We start from the raw sequence: 18,961 nt of genomic DNA on the forward strand, positions 1-18,961 counted from the left end.
GTGCAACATAGTTTGACAACAGTTGATTATATTATTACAGCTAATTAAAAGAATATAGTATACCACAGATGCTACAGAACACTTTGTAGTCAAGAAGAAATAGAAGAGAAAAATGTCTTACCTGTTCTTTTCTTTTTTTCTCTAAAATAATATATCCAGCAATCCGTTACTAATGGGTTATGTCTCTTCCTCTCCAAAGATATAGGAGCAGTTCAGGCTGTCATTTCAGGATCTCTGGACTTTAAATCCCATCCAATCAGCTTCCCACCAAATACTTATACAGCTTTAGAAGACCTCTGATAAATCAAACTCAACTATTATGCATAACTTTAAACCTCTCTCTTTCAGAAACTCAGATCTAAGGTTTTTTTGGTTTTGTTTGTTAATACCATAGGGTGGGTCCGGATTGGTGGATATGTTACTTCAAGAGAAAATAAGTTAACATGTAAGAAGTTTAATTTCTCCAGTGTACCCATACCCACCATTACTAATGGGCAGTAATGAACATTGAATTTAATTTACAGAATAGGTAGGGACAAGCAAGAAATAGGTAGTAAAGAAGTAAAACAAAAGATCTGCTATAATCTTTTAAATATAAATGCTATTTTGGAATTATAGCTTGTGCTATATAAGAAAGGATGTATCTATACAAACTCTCAGTGCCAACTTGCATTTTGAAAAGTTTTAACTAGACATTCTACCATAGATTTCTCTTAAGAAATCTGCACTCTTTCTGACCATACAGTTGTTTTCACTAATATGTTAAACAATGGTTTTCCCCTCGGTGACACTTGTAAATATTCCAGCACCTGATCCACTAAAATTATAGCTTTAAAAGCTTTCACTATGCCATTTGTTTTTGGTTAAAATCTGCCCTTTTTATCCTTTATAATAACGCCAACTTAACAGCTAAAATAACTTCACAAATTCAATCTTATCTCAAACATTCAGGTCCTGTTCCTTCTTTCAGAACTTCCCAATTTACTGCTGACTAACAAGATGTGTTCCCCTCTCATATCTAGCAGCACGTGGATGGGAGTATAACATTTAGCAGTTAACCATTCCAATTATATTGAAATATGTAAAATATACTTTTTAATATTCCCCTACAGATTCACAGAATACCCTATGTCAAGAATAAAAAAAGTTCTCTCTTCTCAAACCAGAGCTTTTATTTTAGCCAGACCTTACTTTCTATGGTCAGGTTTTAAAGACAAAACTTTTTTTCTCCAAATTTAAAAATCTAAACTTAATTCAGTCATTGTATTTATTTTGAGAGGACATTATTAAATCCTAAAATAATTCTAAGTGCCACAATGCCTATGCTGCTTGGGTGGGATTTTTAGAAGCATTCAGCCCTGGCCTAAATTCTGACTCCAAGGGTGAACAGTTAGTCTAAAGCTGAGCACTTCTGAAAATCCAACCCTTGGGTATTGACATACCTCAATTCTGGAAGATGAAAACATGGAACACTACCTACAGGTTTCAGGAAGTAAAGAGCAGATATACTGGGTCAACATTTAAATTTGATGGGACTCTAACAAATAAAGAAGAGACTCTTAATGGTCTGAAAAAAAGTTATGTTGCCTTTGTATTTCTATTAGATTCAAAGAAATGATGTCTCTTTTTGACAGTAACAAATGTGAAATTTTGCAAATAAATCCAATCTTGATGTTTCAAACATCTGTCATCTGCATAAATCCTACAGATCTGAACACTGTTATTGCTCAATTATCAGTCTGCTTAGGCAATCTGCCTTAATATTTTATATATCCTTCATGTGCAAGAGAGATGTAAGAAACTCACAATACACCCACTGGAATCATTTTATCTGGGAAGAAACAGTTACAATGTCCTCAATATGGAATCTTGCATACAGGGATATTTCTATCCAGGGTTATAATTTCCAAGATTAAATCTCACTGAATCCTTTCTAAGTCAATAATTAATTGTTGCATCTTGCCTTGAACTTATCACTTCTCCCAAGCATATGACTCCTTTCAGCAAGAGTCAAATTCCTGTTGACTTTGTTGAGGAAACTGTTTTTTAAGAGTGTTTAGTACATCTAACAGCTTAACCAGGTCAACTTCCTTTCTCTGTTTGCTTTATCAGGATATGGCATAAAAAGGGACACTGCAAGTCAGTCTCATAAGCACTACAATCCACTTTGTGGAATGATCAGGCTGGCTGAGATCATTAAAAGTTCAATATTAATCGTGTCTGTGATAAGCAAACAACAGGACAGTCTAAGGAAGTATAAAGCAGACAGTCTCTCTTCTGGAAGAGGTAATCAGTTATATGCAATTATAGCTCTCTGAAGAGAAGTACTGCAACAAATTACCACCCTTGGTTCCATGTGTGTGTGGACTACCACAGCCCAAAAGATCTAAGTCACTTGACTCAAGGAAGCATCTCATACTACTCATGATGTAGCTAGGCTGGCCATAGTCTTCCATCAGTTCCTTCCTAAGGGAGCAAAAACACTTTCATAACCGTAATCAATTAAAAGAGAAATACCCATCATCAACATAATCCTCAACTCTGTGCGGAAAGTGGTGTACTAATAAGAATTCATTCAAACATACAGTGTATCTTCGGGGAACAACATGTAAGCTAGACACCCAACTCTATACCCACAGCCCTGAGCAGGACTGTACTTAGGTGACTAGCCCATGCCATCGTGGCTACATTGCTATTGTCAATAGCTAGTCCCATCAAAGCTGGCTTGAGTATACCGATAGGCGCTGCAGTCATGCCACCCTATTGCAGTGCAGACAAACCTTCAGTGGTTGGCATGAGGGTTTACATACTTCTTAAAAATATATATTTTAATCCTATTTAATGTAATGGTGCACACTCTCATTAACCACATAAATGCTGAAGTCTTTTCTAATCCAGCACATCTGAATGCCTCAGCGGTATCTATCACAATAAATTCCAGACTAGTTTTTTTTAAGAGTTTGATTCATACATCCCCCCCCCCCCCCCAAACCCCTTTTAAGCTTATCCTTCAATTTAATGAACACATCTTTTTCTTGTACTAAAAGAAAGGGTGCACAGGAGTACCCACTTTACCTTCTTTACAGTTTATTAGTCTCCTCTCTAAACAGTCATTTCATCCTCTCCACATAAGAAATCTTTCTAATCAATAGTAGCTCTTCTCCCCTTTTTTACTCTACCCTTTTTGAAACAGACTGACCAGAATTGAACAGTTTTCCAGACAAATCTGTACCATTGATGTATATACTGTTATAGTTTCATTAGTATTTTCTTTCCCATCCTTTATAAATCCTAACACTATTTGCCTTTTTTTTTTTTGAGCACTGCTTCACAAGGAAGAGAGATTTTCACTGAGCTGTCCACAATGGATGTTTACACTACATTGTACACACAGGTCTGTGGGACCTAGAATTATGGACTCGGTTCCAAGCCTGCACACTTGAGTGTGTACACTGCATTGTAAACCTGGGTTTACAATTGCTGGACCCAAGTCTCAGTTGTGCTAATGCATCCATACTGTACTACACAGACCTTCTGACTTGGCTCTGCAGCTGGAACTGAGTCCACACTGCAAAATGACATGGGACATGAACCCAAGATACACCAGGACTTAGCTCTAACCAACCAGAAGCACTAGGAGGATTCTGAGTGCTTGCTTACCCTGAGTCATACCCGTGTGTGGACAGATGAGGGTGGGCTCAAACCTGAGACACAGCCCAGGCTTAGCATGCAGTGTATACATACCCAATACATCCATTTCTTTTTCCTGACAAGTCTATAGCTAATTCAGAACCTAATAATGTGTATGAGCAGTTCAAACTATTCCTTCCAGTATGCATTATCTTACATTTGTCAACAAGACATATGGCTTAACTCTGATCTGCTCCTCTGAAGTTCCTCAATCTTCTATTTAATCTTTTGCCAAGTTGAGAACTAACTATTTTTTCCAGTTTCTTGTTTTCTTCTAGCCAGTTTCTAATCCAAGATAAAACTTTGCCTCTTACTCCATATTAGTTTACAAAGCAACTAAGTTTAAGGATTTTTGAAAATCCAAACCATTTATAACTACCAGTTTTTTTAATTGCTTTTTTATAGATACATTCAATTACTTTTAATAGACTACAGGCACAATTTTCTTTTGTAAAAGCCCTGGTAGTTGGTTCCTATCACACACGTTTTAGAATTCTCTGATTTTTTTCAACCAGTTTTTCTGGACTTGAAGAAAAGCTCCAAGGTCTAATTCCTAGGATCAACCCTAATGCCTTTTATAAAGATAGGCACAACACTAACTACCCTTCTAGTCCTGCTATAGGAGCCCATGCGATTTTAATTAGATTACATTTTTGTTTGCAACTCAGCCACTACATTCTTGGATGTGTACCATTAGGTCTTTTTAAACTGCAGTATTTTATTTGTTCCAGCAAGTCTTCTTGCCATCTCAGTCTGACAGTGCCTCATCTTTATTAGCTAAACATGTGAAGGCCCAGTGTAAGACTCCTTCCACCCCATACAGTATCTTCTGTAGTGAAGACTGATACAAAAATCAGTTAGCATCTCCACAATTATCATTCATCCTTATGAGATGCCTTCAGAAAACTAAAAGGATTTGAATCAGGACTCTCAGAGACACATCACCTTAATTTCCACCACAACAGTACTTAGCTCTTGAACTGTAAGACCCATGCCAACAAGTAGAGAGAGTTTAAGCTGGGATGTACAGAGGTGCCCAAGTTCTGTGATAAAATATGGCCAAAGTCTCATGCTGATGGGATTAGCCATTACTATCATTAACGGGATTGAGACCCACGTGAAACCAAAGCATTGGGGGAGGGGGTCGTAGAATTACTCAATCTCTTGAGTTTGATCAGAACTTTTGCTATGACAAGAGTCTGTGGAAATGCATTTCTTCCCAGTGCCTTCTATAGAACATTGGTAACTCAATCTTCTGGAATGTACCTAATAGATCTCTCTGGTGCCACCCAAAAAAGCTCTCATTCACTAACTATCCTTATCCCTTAATTTTGGTAGGTCCATTACCCATTTATTAAGCACATCTGCAATCTTGTTTTCCTTTTGTGCTACGTAAATGGCAACTAGGAATGTCCTGTGGGGGACAGCCCAATCTCACGTGTGAAAGGCTTCCTAATAAAGGAAGTGAGATTCTTTTTTAGCACTTATACGAAACACAGTGGCTCAAATGTCAGTTCTCTGAAAGTCCACTGTGCTTTCAAGAAGCCCTCATCTCCATAACATTAATATGAAGCTGCTGCAATACCTGAAGAGACCAAGTACTTGAATTGTGCAGTCTCTCTGCATGGGTTCACAATCCCACTGGAGTAACTGGAGATTAGAAGAAGTCCATGCCTAACTGCAGTTTGACCCTTGATCTGCCACCAAGTCAGCAAGGCTGGGAAGTTGTACATTTACTGAATGCCATACAAGGCTCTGTGGCCACATGAATGGTCTTGCAGTATACACATTTGTGTCGTGACTAATCCATACATTGTTTTGGCCTTCAGCAGTGACATTAGTAGCACAGTTCCTGTTGATGCCTACTCTGGCAAATCCTGCCTGCCAAATCCACAATGTTCTGGATCCCATCATGGGGCAAGAAGGCTTTGAGGAGAATCATGTCTGAACCATGTAGGACTTCTATGAACTTCAGTGATCTTTGTGGGGACAAGACAGAATGTTGGGTAATCAATCATGAACACTAGTGGCTAGCACCCAGAGACATTATGAAATTCTCCTTAACCGGTGAAGTTTGGCTCCTCAGGAATTCATGTAAGGATTGGCTTTCTAGGTATCAGGAAGCCCTCCTTGAAATTACAACACTTCCCACCTTTTACCAGGTATCTCAGGTTTGATGGGATCAGATTTCCTGCAATGTCTCTTGCTGGTATGACAGAACTCAAATGATTCTCAAAGGGGATAATTTGGAGGGATTTCTCTGAAGTAGCTTTTGTAACTGGATATTGCTGAGGATCCTTTGTTTGAGCTGACTGGGGTCATCAGGAACAAAAGGTCCCAGTCAACCTGAAAAGAAGTTTCTGAGAAGCAGATACCGACCAGGGTTAACTATGTGCTAACTTGTAGCAAACACAGGGCTTCGCTGAGAGTAGGAGTTGTTGAGTGTGTAAATAGGACTCAGAACATTTTGGCTTCTGCTAGGATGCTGAGCAATTTGACTTTGGGAACTCCTGAAATCAGACCCCAAAGTCGGCCTCTTGAAAAAACTTTTTCCTGTTGTACATGAAGGATGATGAATGGATAATATACTTGAAACTGGGGGGTACAAATTCTCTTTGGCCTTAGTGAGACTAGACACTACCTTTCATCAAAGAGGTTTTCTTGTGATATGGCAGATCTTTGAGCCTTTAATTAATACTATATGAAGGCCAGATAATCACAGCCATGTGTCTGTATCATCAATGCTACCTATCCTCTCTGCCATACAACAGGCAAAGGATGACTGCACCTCATATCCGAATGCACTCCCTCACTAATCATGTTCTTGAAGGACAGAAGGTGGAAACACTCTTCCATTGCTCAAAATGGCATTTTCCAAATGAAAGACAAGTGGTTACCAGTGTAAGCCATTAACACTGCAGTCCAGAAAACCTTAATAAAGAGCATCCAGCACATTAGGTCAGAGGTGGGCACCCATACTGTTAGTTCAACCAGTCTTGGCACTGGCCATAGCATATTCTCCATCCGGTCAAGTACAGACAGTAAAGACGCTGCCCCCATACATATGTGTATATATGGGAACAGTCTACTCCTCAATACCTGGAAATCATGGCACATGGGTGCTTTGATTACTTCAGTCTGATTTCTGATGCTTACATTTGGTGCTAGAGTCTCTGAAAGGAACCAAAAAAAAGAGGGCAGTAAGCTCCACTGGAGATGCAAACTTCCCCCCTTGTCAAAGCTACCACAGGAGGTGTTTAAAAAAAAAAAAAATCACTAGAGTTTAAGAAAAATACACCAGACACGCAAAGAATTAGAGGATAATAGGATGAAATGCTGAAATTACTCAGACAGAGCCATGATGTGCGCTACTGACCAATAGTTATAGTCTTTAGAGAGTTCTTTCATCAACCTTAGCCAGAAAGTATTGGGAACCGGTTAGCAATATCAGTACATGTAACATAAGATGCCTTCATCTAAGACAAACTGCTTGGACGTTTAGATGTATGAGTTCTCACCAGGCCTATATGCAAATGCATTAACCTAAAAGCTGAAGTCCATTGGGGCTGGGAACTTTATAGAAGCTTCTGTCTTTTGCTAGGTAACTAACTATGACAACTATAACTGAAGATGAAGTAATTCATCATCATTTGTTGGGTGTACTTCTCTATAAAGACTACATTTTCAAAGGCAAATGTCTCTAAAATTGGATTATCTTTAACCTAATCTTTCATGGGCTACAATTCCATGATTTATAGTAATGTCTTGGTTGAATGCCTATGGCTTTCAATTGCTTGTTTATACCATACTAAAACGTTGACAGGAACAATCTTGATGGCCTGGGCAGATTGATGATAAAAAAATGTATCTGACATCTCTAACTGCTACATACGGACAATTAGGACAGGCCTATCTAGTCAGGATTAGGCCCAATACAAGTTTGCATGCCACCAGAAAGCTACAGGAAGAGATGATCTTTCAGAACAATCACCATCACTTGCTTCCATTTATGACGCAGAAAATACCCATTTTAAATCTCAAAGTGAGGTGGAATTAAAGGAAAAGTTTCATCTGATACAATAACTTTCAAAATTGTTTCCAGGACTAGCAGCCAGAGCTGGATCAGTTACTGGAATAATCATATCTGGAGGTGTTAAGGATCTCTGACCCATCTGTTGAGCTTCTAAAAATAGGAGCCATCACCTCCATGCCAATTTAATTCCCTTAAACAAGCTTGAGGGCTGGTAGTGAATTGCCCTTTGTCATTCATCCTCTCAGTTAGAAATCCTCAGATTATGTTATGCAGTTTGCGATGAAAAGCAACACTTTAGTTTTCATACAAGGTTGGAGAGATGGATTGCATTTTTTCATCTCAGACTTTGACCGTAGCGTCTCTTTTTCTGCCATGACGCAAACATGAGCTCTGCAGAGAAATAACGTCTGGCAGAGGTCATTATAACAAAAAAATTCTATTTGAGAAATATAAATGCCTTAAAAAGAAAACGGAATAGAGTAGCCAGGAAAAAAATAGTACTACTTTTTAGAGAGAAAAAAATACTACCTAGGTCAGTTATCAAAGAGGAAGAAAAGCCCAAATTGATGTTCCATCAAAATGATGAACCCTGCATGGAGGGAGAACTTCAGACTGGAAATAGTGTGGGTGGGACTTACCATCAAGTGATCCAGGATTGACAGCTATGAACTGCCCCACTGTATCCATAAGAGGATGAAGCAACCCATTAATAACGGATAGGTGGATATGGGAATGATAAACACTACTATACCTAGAATCACAGGTACAGATTAGGGGGGGAGAAAGAGAGAGAGAGAGAAAGTTAGAAAATGCTATGCAAGAAATATAGTCAGCTATATGGACCTCTATTCCTGACTCACATTTCCTTACTACATTAAGAAGAAATATGTTGATCATAAATATCGCTCACTGGGTTTCAACTAAATTTTGTTTGCAAAAATGGCTGTCATCTAGATGCAGGATTCACATGCTTTTTTATTCCCCAAGAGTAAGAGTCATGCGTCCACCTGTTTTCAGCATAAACAGTAGGTTAAACTGGAAGCTGAGCTTCAGGAAAGACAGTTAAATTTAAGACTCCCATACCACTTCAGATAAAGGCATTGGGAATAAATGTATAATCTCTGTGGGGCAGGGACTGTGTCTTCATCTGTGTTCATACAGTGATGGAACCTTCATGTGCTATAATAATATAAATGATGAACGAAGTGCAATTGGCCAAAGTTTGTCTCTCTTGATACTTCTAGAAAATCCTCCTGTGTTAAAAATGTAGCCCAGACATAAAAAGTAAAATTGTTTAACATTTTCAACATACAAAACATGATTTCTTATAAAAACAGCTTACCTTGAAAGGTTTGTCCCCACTGTGTGTCAGCATATGCCTCTGTAACCAACTTTGACTTGTTGAAGGTGTATTATATACTTTGCAACCTTTCCACAAGCAAACAAATACCTAATAAAGGAAAAATAGGTCATTAATTCTTATAGAAGTCTAAAAACGCTATTTGATTAGGTTATGAATACAAAACATGCTGGTTCAAAGGACACACAAAAAGTGTTTAGGCCCTGAATAAATATATCAGAATTATTTGCTTTCTCATAACAGCTTGCCCAGAATTTTGGGAAAGAAATAAGGCCCACAGGCATTCATAACGGCAGTTCTCTGGAACAAAATTTTGGTGCCCAAGTGCTTCCCCCCATAAGTAAGTTCAGGAGCTACACCATGAACCCTAGAGATATCTTCCAAATATTGAAATCCTCTAATGATTAATATCTATACTAAGAAAGGAAAAGAAAGCTCCAAACTGACTAATCACCCTTACATTCTTCTCGTAAGAGAAAGGGACAAAATGGTTTAGTCTCATATAAAAGCAACAATCCATTTCTTCTATATGAGGGAATCAAGTTAAAACTTTGTTTCAAGGTACTAAAAAGTATTTAAATAACTGTTCAACATTAGTGAATTTTTGGAGGCTCCAAACTAAACCACATATTCACATTATTCCCATCACAGCATATATCCAGACATATTTATTGTAGGATGAAAAAGATGTCCTTGCCCAGTATGATTTTTAACCCCTACCATAGGTAACTGGGTTTTTCTATGGGATTTATCACCATGGAATCTAACTGCTTCTGGATGATGGAGGAAAAGGAATTTACTTCTAGATATACATATGAATTAACACTCCTTCTAAGGTGCCATTATTTCTATGTCCATTTCTTTCCTTCCATAAAACTCAAACTTCTACTTTCCTGAGTTCTCTCTCCACATCCTCACAGGGTTCAAAATGCTGATGACAAAAAACAACAGCAGCAAACAACCCTCCAACATAAGCTTTAACTAGGCTTTTATTATTCATCATATTCCAAAGATTAACTGATCCATACGCAGCTACATTCAAGTAATTTTAAAAAGCATGTTTTAAATACATATTCACTTTCAAAGGACGGAACTGCTGAATTTGAGGTTATTGTCTTTAATCATTATGTCCGGAGACCCTAAGTACGGCTTTCAAACAAACATGTATATGCCATCAATTTGAAATAATTCTTTCTGTAATTTTTTGATCATTTTCCCCTGCACACACAGTTCTATTTAGCTTACTACAAAAAAAATAGATCTCAGTTCTCTGGTCTTTGGAGCAGAAACCTAAGCAGATGAAAAAGTAAAAACTGTGCACTAAAGGGACACCTTCATATTTTGGCAATTTAAAAAGAGTAAAAAGTTATTTTATATATACATCCACCTCCAATCTCCCAGGCCAATTTTTGTGATTTTATATGTTTTCTGCTTTCCTATTCTATCCAAACATATTAATTGCAAAATGATTAAGTAAAAAATCATCATACAGAAGTGTCTTTAAATTGATAGCACCTCTTTTAATTAATTTTCCAAGGTATTTTCTAATTTCATGTCCGTGGGTAAAAAGAAAATGATCACTTTGTTGGCAGCTTTGATGGAGCAGGGAACACTGACATGAGGGGCTGGGGGGAGGGAGGAGGAGAGATGAGATCTCAACCAAGAGCAACTACAACTGTATTCCATGTGCTGCTGCTTCCCTCTCTCCTTTTCCTTTATAACCGGGGGGAAAGGTGGCTGCTTCCTTTTCCCCTTCACCCTCCCCCTCGTGCTGTCCCAGAGCCTGTCCCACTTACCACTGTTACCCGTGGATGGTGAGGGTGGCAATGGGATAGGGTGATTGGCTCCTTCCTGGAGGAGGAAGAAGGCTGCAATGGTTTGCTGCATAGGCGAACAGCCATTTTCAGCTCCCTGTTTCAGCCCGACCCTTAAACTAGTATGTTGGATCTCCTTTGATGGCAGGGGCTGATCATCATTTGGGGATCCGGAATGGATTTTTACCCAATGGCAAAACTGTGAAACTGCCATATGGGTTTTCACTTTTCACCTGGCATGTTGGACATCTGGTTTTGGGTGTTTCAATTATAATTGTTCCAACTTTGAAAGGTTCCAGTGTGGCTGGTGGGTCTGAAAGTGTTTGACTGAGGTCCATATAACGCAATGGGCTGCATGGGGACTGGTCCTGGACACAGCAGCTCATGATGGGTGGGTATGCCTCTGTCCCGTGTACCTTGCGGCTTTCCTCATGTTCTCTCTCCTACCTCAGGAAAGGGAGTGGGATGGGATTCTGGCTTCCATCCATCCTTTAACGGGCCTGAGATATAGAATGTATAGAATATTCCTGGAGGTAATATAAACCTGAGGGTGAATGTGAAGGCCATCCTTGTGAATGGCCTTCACATTCACCCTCAGGTTTATATTAACCTCCAGGAACATGTACCATTTGGGGCCCACACTGGAAAAGTCCTATGAGTAGTTTGGGTATTAGTTCTTAACATATATTTTATATATCTATATATCTATGCAGCCTCTACATTTAATCATACTATGTTGAATGTGCCTCATTGTTCCCTTGCCTATAATTCTTGTTCTCTACAAGCTACAGTCATTGTGCATAAGTAGGTCTGAAAACTCCACAATAAAGCCATGAGCTATTCAAAGCCATGAGCTATTCACCTACAGGTGGTGCACATACACCTACTCTTGTGAAACAAACCTGACAGTCTCTTTCTTACCAAATTAAAGAATTTTAATTTTTAACAAAAAACTCCAAACTACAGCAAGGCACACAAACGGACAAGTGTAGACAGATTGCAATTCAGACACTCAGAGCTTCATGCAACCTTCTCTTTTCTGAAAACAAAAGGATAGTCTATCACAGAGCAGATTTTGTAAACTAGAACCCCAAGAATACCATATTACACAGAAATATGCAAACATTAAAGAAACACGAAAGCTTCAAAAAAACAAATCCAACTTTAAAAAAGCCTGAAAGAGTAGAGTGTGTGAAAGCTGGCAGAATACTGATGTGGACTAGCAGTTTTATTGCTGTAATCCAGATTCCATGCGTAACGGTTGGTGAACATATGCAGAGATCTTCACATGGCAACTCTGCAGATTTTGCGCACGGTAAAATGTCTGAGACTGGCTAACTGCACTGCAATGCCTGCGATTGAATATTACCTAACATCTACCAGGAAGATTAAATCCTGCTAAGGAATAACATTAACAAGATACAATCATACCATCAAGTCTCCCTTAATAACAGACTGATCTAATGAGTTATTATATCCAAAACTGGACAATTCTAAATTCTATAGAAGTTAATGACTTTTAATGCCCTATTTGTAGGGAAGATCCTTGTCAGAACAGGCATGAAGAAACTGAGAAACACTGATCACAAACTAGTTTAAGTAATGATTCTACCTGTCCAAGGAATTTAGGATGAGTGACTGACACCACTCTAGCTGATACACTTTACATGATATAGAAATTGGATGGGTCTCTAGTATTTATATCTAATCCAAAACCAGTTTACTCTGAAATGACATCACTGACACCACGTTAATTTTATGGCTTTCAATTTATTTTTTTAAACTATATCGTTTTAAGAAACTCAGACAGATTTCTATGAGAACAAGGAAGGCTTCATGTGTTGATAAGGGAACAGATTAATGCTCTGTAACACAGTGGGCTTCTTAATACTTAACTCGGGAAGTAGCTTCAAATTAACACTAGTATAACGAAGCCAGCAGCTTTCAGAGCAAGTAATATATATATATATAAAATTCCCCAAGTATTAACAAGGCCTAAGACTATGCACTGCCTGAAAATACAAAGCACATCTTGTAGAGACCTGTCACAGAAACTACAAATACTGTTGTAACTACGAGATCCTGCATTCTCAGGATGAACTGGACCAATGCCAGCCAACACTATTACATATTCAATGCCAAGCCAAAGACATTTTACACTCTTAAAATGGTCAAATGTAGCTTTTCTCTGAGCTGTATGCAGTAATATGTACTCTAGAAACCATTAGAAAACAAAGTTCCAACTATGGGTAATTAAAAGAGATACTAACAGCTTTAGCACCCAAATAACCAGCATCTCTGTGGACAAATTCTTTGAGGTCTTTTCTTGAAGAGCACTATGTAAGCTTGTCTCTTTCAACGACAGAAGTTGGTCCGATAAAAGATATTACCGCACCCACCTGGTCTCCAATATCCTAGGACCAACACCGCGAACAACCAATCCTTTCCTCGCTTACAAAAAAAGTATCAAAGGAAGCATAACAACAATAAAGAGCTTATGAGGAAGCACAGGGTTCCAAAAATTAACTATTCCACTTTAAAACCATGTAATTGCAACTCAAATGATAACATCTGGAACCGGAAACAGGGCACGGGGGGGAAAAAAAAATCCTTATACAAAAGCTTTTAAATGGATTTTTTTAAAAAATAAATGGCAAGAAAGAGTTGAATGTTAAGTACCCACAATTACCTAAATCAAAACCCAACATACATACTTTATCTTCCACTGTATCTGTGACAACTGCCGTTATGGCCAAACTGCTGTGAAAAAAATCCATCACGTATGCAAGTCAACTTAAAATATTAGGGTTTTTTTCTTAATTTGATTTAAAATTTGGAGCTTAGAACTTTTGAATATCAGGTCAGATTTACAAAGGAGACTAACTTTAGGAATCCATTTTTTTAAAAAGCCCTAAGCAGAATGACTAGTATAAATCATCCAGCACCCATTCCCTTTAGACACTGCATTTCCTAATAGGAGCTATTTTATCTACTCACAGAAATTTGTGATGACATATACTAGCCTGCAACAGTTCCAAATAAAGCTGCAATAGCTGGCATCTAATTTTATCATTCAACAAACATACGTAGGTAAAGATAGTTATTTGAAAATGCAAAACTGCCTACGTAACTTCATAAAAGTGCTACAAAATAGTAATGCATGGAGAGAGGACAGCAAAGAAGAAATAAAACCAACCCCTCCTCGCTGACCATCTACATGTATGGAGCGAATGTGATCTGCCAAATCCGGGCTGGAGTTGAAGCAAGCATGGCACTGGTCCCAACAACAGTTATAAGCAATACTTTTTGCCGAGGAAGCAGTAACTCCTTGGCCATTCATCATAACTGGAGTTGAACGTCCACTGGAAATTGTGCTGTCTACGTCCATGATAGTGCTGCTTATGCTATAAAGAAAAAAAGAGAATGTTATTCCTTGGTGCATATTAACATGGCAAACACTTGATAATGAACATCTGTCTTTTAGTTTGACTTCTTGTATGTGTAGACTTTATTAAAAATAAAATGTATGTTCTATTGAGTTGTCAAAAACACAATGTATATTCTACTGAGGCTTGCCAAATATGAACTGTGCGCCAGATACTATTAGCGTAGATCTCGCATGCCTAATGTTATCTGTCTTCTACAGTCTAACAACATCCAGAATGGTACAGTATGTAAGTAGGTAAGAAAGAGGGAGCAAGGTCTATTAATTTTCTGTGTTGTAAACCAGGACAATATAAATTAAGTTGGGCTAATATTTGGAACAGACACAGATGAACGATGTAAGCTGTGATCACTGCAAACTTGCTCCCTGGAGTTGATAAAGTATGAACTTCTCTATCTATGCTGATTTGTCTATGTTTAATAAATTGATTGAGCTGAGTTATCTGACGTCTTGTTAATCAATAATCAAAACTGAACCCTAAGAAGCCGAAGTGCTGTCATATTATAGGATTTGCAGTTTTTACAAGAGCCAGATCTAGAGATGAAAGGTCTCACATCTCTTTAACAGTCAACTAATAAAATCCAGTCCCCAATACAACCTAATAATACACCCTAGTTTTTTTTAGAGAGGTTACTTATCAGTAACTAATGCTCTTCAAGAATGGCACTCATATATTCACACTTCAGCAATAAGGTTTCCCTGATGCTCAGCTGCAGAATGCTTTGAAAAAAGGCACGTCCTTAGGTCACAAGAGTGATGCCATCACCCTGCTCTATATTAGGAGTGCACCCCCCACCATTACCCTCAGTTCCTTTTCTGAAAATGCAGGTTTGATGTTATACAGAACTGAGGTAGAGGGAAAGGTGGGTGGGTAGCATGGACAACAGTCACTAGAAAGTAACCTCTCTTCTTCAAGGGCCATTTGCTACCTGTGGGAGATTAGCAAACAACATTCCACCAAGGGGATGATGGACAAGTTCTTAGCTAAACCTGGATGGCAACACTGTTCTGCCAAACTGGGCATTCAAGCACAAAGTCAAGTCCAAAAGTAATACTCTGTGAATGTCTGTACTGAACTGGAAGTTGTTGCTTTGCATATCTCCACCACAGGAACTTGTCTAAGACTCGCCACTGAAGCGGTGATAAATCTCATCAACTGGGTCTTTAAACCAGGGAATACCCGCTTCCTGGCTAAGATGTGACAATATTCTATACATCTACCAATCCAGAGTGAAAGTCTGTTTGGTAACGGGTTTTCCTGACACATTCCCAACAGGCTACATACAAATAACCTGTTAGACTGTCTAAATGACTTGGTCTTTTGAAAGTAGTGACCTTTTTACACCTGGGGCATGGAGAAGAGGTTCCCTTGGACGGGACTGAGGATTTGGAAAAGATACAGAGTGGTGAAATACAGGGTGGATTTGATTTAAATCATGATTTAAATCACTAGTCAGGAAGACTCTATTTTATCATGGATTTCTACATAAAAGTGCATTCTTGATGGTTATAATCTTCATATATATTCTTCACAACTCAGAGATAGATGTAGGTTTCATTTTTAGAAGGTACACTCTATACATTTTTAACGTGATTTATTCTGAAAACTTTTCAGATTAGTTTTACAGCTATATCAGAAAATGAATGATTGTTTGGTTATTTTGTTTACCAAGGTAACTGAAGCAGATATTTATGAAGTCATTGGGAGGTGAACTATCTCCAATTCAACAGGTTAATCATTAATATTTGGAGGATTTTCTTCCCACGCTGTATTAGGAGGAGAACATCACCAGACAGACATTTAGATTGTTTCATTTAACTAAAACAACCTTAACTATTCTGGATTTTTTTCTTCAACAGCATACAAATAATATTTTAACAAAAAAGCATATGTCCCTCCCTTCTCACATTTCTCTCCATTCTTCTCCTTGTCCAGATTTATTCCACCCCCAACAATCTTCTGTTCATTGAACTTTTTGAAACTTTGCACTTTTAGAGAGAGGTAAGGGATTGACTCTGTGTATGCAAATTTGCAGAGGTACAATAGGGTTGAGGTCTGTTATTTCTCACCTCTATACATTATTTATTTAAAAACATTTTTGCTGTTAACAAGGATGTTCTCTCTGGAGAGACAAATCCACAGTTTAAGAACTGCAAAACTAAGCATCTCTGATGGTATCTTCTAGACTGAGATCTGAGTCCAGTTGGGTAGATAGAAAGATTAACCTAAATAATCTATACAGAAGCCCCTGAAACCCCATAAGATTGGGTCCCTAACCCATGAACTATTGGAACTCATTTACAAACTTTTCTTAACATTACATGAATATATTGTCTCATACTATAGAATTAGAATTTATAATCCCTATTCCATGATGAGATATTGAGCTATAATGTATCTTAATTAAAACTCTTTAGATTGGATTTTTTGATAAAATCCTTTTTGAGGAAAAAACCTATTTAAATAAAAAAAATCCTATTTAAATCAAAGAAATCATTTTTATCCACCCCGGTGAAATGCACTGAAGTAGATGGAAATATGACACCACCTTTGGCATGAAGGTAAATGCACCCTCATGGTGATTCTCTCGTAGACCACAGTGTAATCTGGAATGGTCATCTAAGCACTGAACTTCCTCACCCTCTCAGCAGATGTGATAGCTATCAGGAAAGCTGTTTTCACTGATAAATGACAGAGGAAGTAAGAGGCTTGTAAGGAGAACTCATCAGGTTCATCAGGACAAGGTTTAGATCTCAAAGGCAGAGCTTCCTAATGGGTGGACCATTTATTATGCCCTTAAAAACCCAGAGACGGTAGGGTAAGAAAAGATGTGTGTTGACTACTGGACTTGCACTGGTGTCCTAAGAATCATGTTCTGTCCTCAAAGTGCCTAATAAGCATATGAGACATAGTGACCAGCACCTTGGCCACTTTCTTCTGTTCCTATTGCAAGGAGTCCAAGATAGGACTCATGGCATCCCACAGACCTTAACTGTAAGGAGACACAACGGCCTGATAACTGGCTGTCTGAAGGTCTCATAAACCAACTTTCAGCCCTCTGTGCCAGAAAGGATGGAATGAGATTTTTGTTGTTAACTCCCCTTTTCTGCAGACAGAAAGCACTGAATGTGGGTGTCTGTCTTTGGTACGATCAGCAAGCAAGAGGCACATACTTCTTGAAGCCCTTACAGGCTCAGGGCCAGACAACTGTATAACAAGATTCCAAGATTATCACTGTCTCACTCTGAAGCCTAGAATAACTGTTGACTCAGTATGAAGCAATGGAAACAGCTACAAGCATGGCTGAGTGCACTTTTTGTTTAGAATATTACTCTGCACACAAACTTTGGGGAACCCGTATAAACAGCAACACTGCTTACTACAACGCAGTGCACGGAAACAAGAGCCCCTATTATTGGATTTTTTTACATACTGTACATGACTTTATGAATTACACCTGTGCAACAGCATGGGCTTTCAGCTATTAGTCGTCCCAGTAAGAAGCTAAGGGCTCCCAGAATATTACTATATAATAATCTAAACTATTTACAATAAAGTCTCAAATTAGGCAAAGAGTAAGTCTAATCCTGAAGACCAGAAGTAAGTTCCTTTGCTGGCATCACAGAGAGGTAATGGAACTGAGGCAGTTGGGAGAGTGCACTCCCTTTGCAGGATGATACCACCCTCAAACAAGAATTCTCATGCACCCCCCCAATGGTCATGGTTTTTCAAGGCATATATCCACAAACAGAAATGCAGAGATCCTCACAGAAGATGTTACATTAAGCAAACTTTACCATTTCCAAATATACCTCAAGCCCTTTTTTAGTTGCTATACGATAGCTCTGACAGACTACAGGTCATTCCACACTCAATACAAAAATCTCTGCAATGGTGAGTCTCTGACAGAAATCAGGGAAATAGCTATTGGACCACTACTCAAAAAAAATCACCAAGAATGCCTGCCTCTCTGGCTGGAAAGCTCAAATGGCTTTGGACTACGTGTCTGTTTGGAGAAAAATTCAAAACTTATTCCTTCTGAAGTTGCAGGTGGTTGAGAATATCATCAGAGCCCTTCTTCCTACAATCCTAGAGATCAACAACCTGTACAAAGAAGACAACCACTACACCTACATTGCACAGGGCAACCAGCAGGGTGTCAGCCAAGAGCAAAAAGTCAAACTGGAAGACAAGTATTTCACACTTGTAGAAGCTGAGCTCCTCATGAGTTTTCCACTCACTCACCTGGGGTGGAACAAACATGTGGATTGGCTAAGCTGATTAAAAAGAATTCTCCCTAGAAAACTTATAACTGCCTGTCTTACTGGGGGTATTCTGGATCTTTTTAAATCTGGCACAGGCACCTGCAAGCATGAAAAAAATGTGTACTTCATTCAGGAACACAAATGTGAAATACATCCTTTTCCACTACTAGTAAAAGTAACCCACAAAAATGCATCAATGACTTTTAATGTCACCGGAGTGGCTCAGAAGCTATATTTCTCTCACTAGGAAAGCAATCTGTGTCAGAACCTTGGACTGCTCTAACTATGGACAGGCCCATTCAAAGCACTACTGCACCAGACTCTCCTGAGTTACATGAAAGCTTAGAACCTGA

At 38.5% G+C, this 18,961-nt stretch overlaps 1 protein-coding gene across 6 annotated transcripts in view; it reads right to left on the reverse strand.

Annotated features, from left to right (window-relative positions):
- AEBP2 (AE binding protein 2) overlaps positions 1-18,961 on the reverse strand; it is a 93,145-nt gene that overhangs the window by 46,363 nt on the left and 27,821 nt on the right. For all 6 annotated transcript variants that reach the window (XR_005227916.2, XR_006288330.1, XM_037916007.2 and 3 more), the window contains exons 2-3: positions 14,094-14,301; positions 9,066-9,173 (exon numbers count right to left, since the gene is read on the reverse strand). Coding sequence is in view for 4 of the 6 variants with exons in the window: in XM_037916007.2 (XP_037771935.1) it covers positions 9,066-9,173; positions 14,094-14,301 (316 nt within the window). In the remaining 2 variants the exon portion in view is untranslated. The remainder of the gene's footprint in view (positions 1-9,065; positions 9,174-14,093; positions 14,302-18,961) is intronic.

This window comes from Chelonia mydas, chromosome 1, assembly GCF_015237465.2.
Source record: "Chelonia mydas isolate rCheMyd1 chromosome 1, rCheMyd1.pri.v2, whole genome shotgun sequence".
Taxonomy (NCBI): Eukaryota; Metazoa; Chordata; order Testudines; family Cheloniidae; genus Chelonia; species Chelonia mydas.